Genomic DNA, 5,134 nt, shown 5'->3' with positions numbered 1-5,134 from the left:
AATACATAAATGTTAAAATTAATATTAAGTTAATATTTATAACAATTTATAAGTAAATATTTGTAAATACTTATAAATACTTTTATACGCAAATGTTATACAACTTCTTTTTAAAAGAGAGACATCAGAAAAAAAGATATCCTTAAAATATTCAGGATATATTATCTAAGAGATGTCTCAAATATGACCAGTGAAATGATATCTGATTTAAGTCTCTTTGTCAGATACATTTTGTTGTGTGGGTATCTGCTGTTTGTTTTGAGACTTATTGCTAACATAAAAATTATAGAAAATTTTTAGGTAATTTCGATATATTTGTCCGTGTGGATATTTTTATTTGATTTATTGAAGATTCATAACTCTAGTGCGTTTTATATAATTTTCCCTTACGCAACGTTTTCTCACGTAACTCGAGTTATTATGGATCTTATTGAAAAGCGCTAAATCGCTAATCGACCCTCACTCTCTAATGCATTGCAATCTGCTGTTCAGATTGTACTTGTTAATGCTGCGACATATTAGCCATACAAATTAATTCTTGGCTTTTTAAATAAAACTTAATATTTTAATAAAAAGTAAACATTTATTTACACAAAATAAAATTAAACCTTAATCAGGAAAGTGATCTCCAGCAGAGAGAGATCTTATAAGATCGCACGTTCATAAGTTTTCCTGCAGCTTTTTGTAGGTAATAAAACTGTAAAAAATTGATTTCTAAAGTAAAGAGTAGAGTTTTTTTAAAACTGAGTAGATTTCACGTTAATTTGTTAAAAACTATTATATAAAGTATTTATTGATGTAAGGAAAACTTTCTTTTTCACATTGCTATTATTAAGAGTTCTTCCAGGTACCAAAGTCTGGATAAACAAATTATTAATATTCAACAGTCTATAATAAACGAATATACATACGTCACATATAAAAGCTCTGTAGAAATTAATATGAAAATAAAGTATCTGCAACTTCCTAAAAGTAGCAGAAAAACGAACTGAACAAAACACTTGTCGCCGTCATCTCGACATCTTTTATTTTTCAGAAGAGAAAATATAGGAAGAAATGCGAGTTCTTGTAAGACCGCACGTCCATAAGATATCTTTCTTTTTCTTTGCAGCAATTCAAACGATTTTCTGGTCTTATACGGAATTTCCTAAAGAATTACCGTAGAGAGACCGTACGACTTTTATGTCTCGATGTGGATAACGTAATTGCAAGAAATATTTATTACTACAGCCGATCGCAAATTCGATTCCTCGCAGATTACTTTGGTGATGCAAATGTGAAAGCAACGCATGTGTTTTCTGGTGCACGGCAATCGACGACATAAACGGAATTTTTCATAAGCGACTATAATCTATACCCCGAGTTGAATGAATTTCGCTCTCACATAACACCGATAGGTAAGGGACGAGATGGACAGTGTCGATAAATTCTTTGGAGAGTCGCATTACAATATTGTACGAGTTCTGTTAGGCGTCAACGGTCTATGGCCCTATCACACGACAGGCAGACGCTGCGGGATATATTTCGCGCTTCTTCTCGTGCTCGGATCTGGGATGACATTTGAGGTATACATTCGAGATTCCAATTACGGGACATTACATAATTTCTTCTCGACTCTACGATTTTGTTATATAAAAATGTGCTAAAAACATACATTTTTCTCAATAATTGTGTTGTTGCCATAATGCCAATTACTGTCAAATACGTGTACAACAAAAGCATGCACCCTTTACAGCGTGTCACTGTTTCGGTCTTTTCCCTCGGTAATAACGGAGCGCGAATTTAGGTAATACGAATGAAATGTCGTTTAAAAGCGTAAGCATCACACAAGCGATATAAATCTGTGCCGAATGCAGGTGCTGGGCATAATTGAAGTTTGGCCAGATTCTTTAGAAGTGATTGATTGTTTGCCGATGTTAGTTCTCGGCACGGTGTCAATAACTAAATTGGTTTGCGCGATACACACATTACCGGAGGTGCGTAAATAAAAATAACGACGGTTTACCTTTATCGTAAGCTCCATAGCCGAGCGTCGCAAGATCGTACTTAAATTGATCTCGAGCTGCAGATTAGGATACTTTTGATTAAAATGCGACAGTATTGGTGTTCGCCGAAGTCGGATGAAGAGACTAAAATTCTGCATTCATATGCGTTATATGGAAGAAACTTAAGCTACGCTTATGCAGGTGAGTCTCTTCATTCTATATGCAGCGATGGGATTAAGTACCTAAAAAGCAGAACAAAAAGACATTTAAAAGTCAACATGACATTGAAAAATAATCATTTCTAGCAAGTCAAGATGACACTTTACGCTTTTAATAAAACATACTTTGACTTTTTTATGACTATATTTTTACTTTTTGATCCCTTTCGACGGACGCAAATCGCTACTGCACGCGAAATTATTAAAATCTCGCAGAAAAAATTATTATATTTGATGAATTTGTGAAAATATTTGATTCTTGAAGCATTGATTTCTCGATTTTCCATTCACAAGATACAGAACAAAAGCTCAAGAATACAAAATACTGAATATTACACTTTATCATGCAAATCATATTTTTAACATAATAGTATCATTTTTGTTAAAAAGAACATTTTGTATCCAACTATTTTACTATTCATTATTACTCAGTATACTTTATTAAACATTTTATATTCTTTAGAATCGCAACGCTAATTATATAAAGTGACAATTGTTGTAATATATTATTTTTGGATCATTACAAATATCAGATTATTATTCGTTGAAATTAAATATAATAAAAATACAATAAAAATTTTTAAATAAAAGTTAATTAAAATCTTTGTACATTATATTCTTCAATAAACTAGCAACCACAGTCTTAGCGTTTAAAAGTTCGAATATACTTTACAAATACAATTTATGAAATATTCTTTCTTATGAATATTACTTGAATCCTAAATAAAACTTGATTATTAGATTTAAATACTTTAAGTACATATTTGTGAACTTAGTCCCATCTCTAGTAATGATATCATATTTCATTCATCTGAAAACACATGACTCTTTTTGAATTAGGTATCATACTTAGTCACACTGTTGTTTTCGTATTTACAACATTGTTAAGTAAACTACTCCACGTGGAATCCAACGAAGACGATTCTTCAAGCAGTGCACATGACGCACAAGTAGGATTACCGTACCACGTCAATTACATGGTTGATCCACAAACGTATTACGTTCCAATTTTTGTACACGTCGCCATATGCGTCGTATCTTATACAGTCTTGATGCTCACATTCGATGTCTTGTATATGACACTTATCCAGCATTGCTGCGGCTTGTTTGCAGCTTTGAGGTAACTCTGAAAATATTTTGCTGAAAGTACTGTGAAAAGTGAAATGAAAATTATTGAAAAATTATTCAATATATCACAACATGAATCACAATTTCCGTATGAAATACCCGTCAGACATTATGAAATTTGTACTGAATTTAACTAAAAATTGTGTTACTTTTTAATGAAAAATGTCTGATATAATTTTCCACTGAATTTTTATTGAAATATTGATAAAATGACAACGAAACAGAATCGATTGACAAAGATTTTCAAACAACCATTTAGCAAAATTTCAATCTATTTTCAGTAAAATATTTCCACTAAAGAAGCTTGATAAATTTTACATAATTGACTTTAAATTGCTTTTAATGTCCGCGGATAATGGTAACCTTTCAGATATCGTATGGAAAATGCGTTTGAATTTGACGGCGAGGGAGACAATTTGTCGATGGCCGCGAGAGGCAAACTTTACTCAAATATCGTATACAGTATTCGACGGCACGCAGATGCGATACAGTTAGTACACGTTTGCGCCTTCACTGTTTTATCTCTATAAATCAAATAATAATTTATATAATTTATGCGTACTATGCTAGATTTGCCATTGTCACCGAGTCAATACACAGAATACCGCTTTTCATACACGTCGGAGCTAACATATCAGTCCTGAGTATCTTAGGATTCCAGGTACATTTAATCGCGCGCGCTGTCTGATAATTGTACATTGACTTTAATTACGTGCTTCTTCAGGTGATAATGAATACAGAAGACGTCAATCACTTGTTGAAATACGCTAGTTATCTGAGCGCGCTTCTACTCAACACATTCTTTGAAAATTGGCAAGGTCAGAAAATGATAGATTCCAGCGAAAAGGTGTACGAATCCGCGTACGTTTCACACAGTATCAAGAACGCACTTACGAAATCGCGAATATAACCCATTACAAATGTAACGAATTAGTAAGAGTCAATAGAATTTATTACGTTTCTCAGAAGTTTTGCAAGAAGTTTCACATCTCTCGAAGAGAAAAGATAATTAGCGAAAATTCGTATGTAAAAGTAATTGATATTTACAGATACAATGCTGAATGGTACAAGATGCCAACGGCGCAAAGAAAACTTTTTATGATGGTCATGATGAGAAGCAGAAAACCTTTGACAATAACCGCGGGTAATTTTGTTAATCTGTCGTATGTAAATTTTAATGCGGTAAGTATAACAATAGCTTGATCGGCACATAGAATTTTTCAACTAAAGACGTAAAGGTGTTTATGTAATTTAATTTAAGGTATTACGTGCGTCAATGTCGTATTTTATGCTGCTACGATCCACACAATAAAAATTCCAAACGTAATAAATAATTATATAGAACATATCAAGATATTGACATTCATACTTATTAATGATTAATTAAGTCGCTTAAAGGCATAGATATTTTTTGGCTATAACGTATAAGCTGTAACCTTCCAAACGAATTTTCTGTAACGTGATTAAATAAAATTATAGAAGAGTTATCTTATGAATTGTATAGTCATCAAACCTTAGAGTTTACAAGCTAGATAAATAGTGCGATTAATAAAAGTAACAATAAACAGAATATATGATAATTTCACAGGAAATGCTGCTTACAGGAAAATACATCTGCAGCGATCTTACGGAATAATATTTTTATCGTATATTAAAAAAATTACTTTAATCTATATTTTCATTACTTTCTTTTATACAGGGTGGGCCATTTTAATTTATACAGTCGATTTTTTAAAAAACTAAAAGAGATATGAAAAAATGTTTCAGACAAAAGTTGTATGGTTTCGAGGGGACATAAGATGG

General features: G+C 32.0%; 1 protein-coding gene across 5 annotated transcripts; it reads left to right on the top strand.

Moving 5' to 3' along the window:
- The first annotated feature begins 1,363 nt into the window (after positions 1 to 1,363).
- Positions 1,364 to 4,998, top strand: LOC105570958 (putative odorant receptor 85d). 5 transcript variants are annotated; one of them, XM_012028414.1, is made up of 10 exons: positions 1,364 to 1,565; positions 1,857 to 1,976; positions 2,069 to 2,186; positions 3,044 to 3,323; positions 3,702 to 3,821; positions 3,902 to 3,992; positions 4,056 to 4,192; positions 4,381 to 4,513; positions 4,593 to 4,654; positions 4,920 to 4,978. In XM_012028414.1, exons 1-9 carry the CDS (start codon positions 1,410 to 1,412, stop codon positions 4,641 to 4,643), a joined length of 1,206 nt encoding a protein of 401 aa, XP_011883804.1. In that variant the 5' UTR covers positions 1,364 to 1,409; the 3' UTR covers positions 4,644 to 4,654; positions 4,920 to 4,978. The 5 variants fall into 5 exon arrangements, with proteins under 5 accessions (XP_011883804.1, XP_011883805.1, XP_011883803.1 ...); XM_012028415.1 differs by lacking the exon at positions 4,593 to 4,654 and having other exon boundaries at positions 4,920 to 4,998; XM_012028413.1 differs by lacking the exon at positions 4,920 to 4,978 and having other exon boundaries at positions 4,593 to 4,903.
- The last annotated feature ends 136 nt before the right edge of the window (positions 4,999 to 5,134 follow it).

The sequence above is a fragment of the Vollenhovia emeryi genome, unplaced genomic scaffold (genome assembly GCF_000949405.1).
Source record: "Vollenhovia emeryi isolate VEMERY1.0 unplaced genomic scaffold, V.emery_V1.0 DF941489.1, whole genome shotgun sequence".
Classification (NCBI taxonomy): Eukaryota; Metazoa; Arthropoda; class Insecta; order Hymenoptera; family Formicidae; genus Vollenhovia; species Vollenhovia emeryi.
Note: the sequence above shows the minus strand (reverse complement) of the source record. Positions and strands in the feature narration are given on the sequence as shown.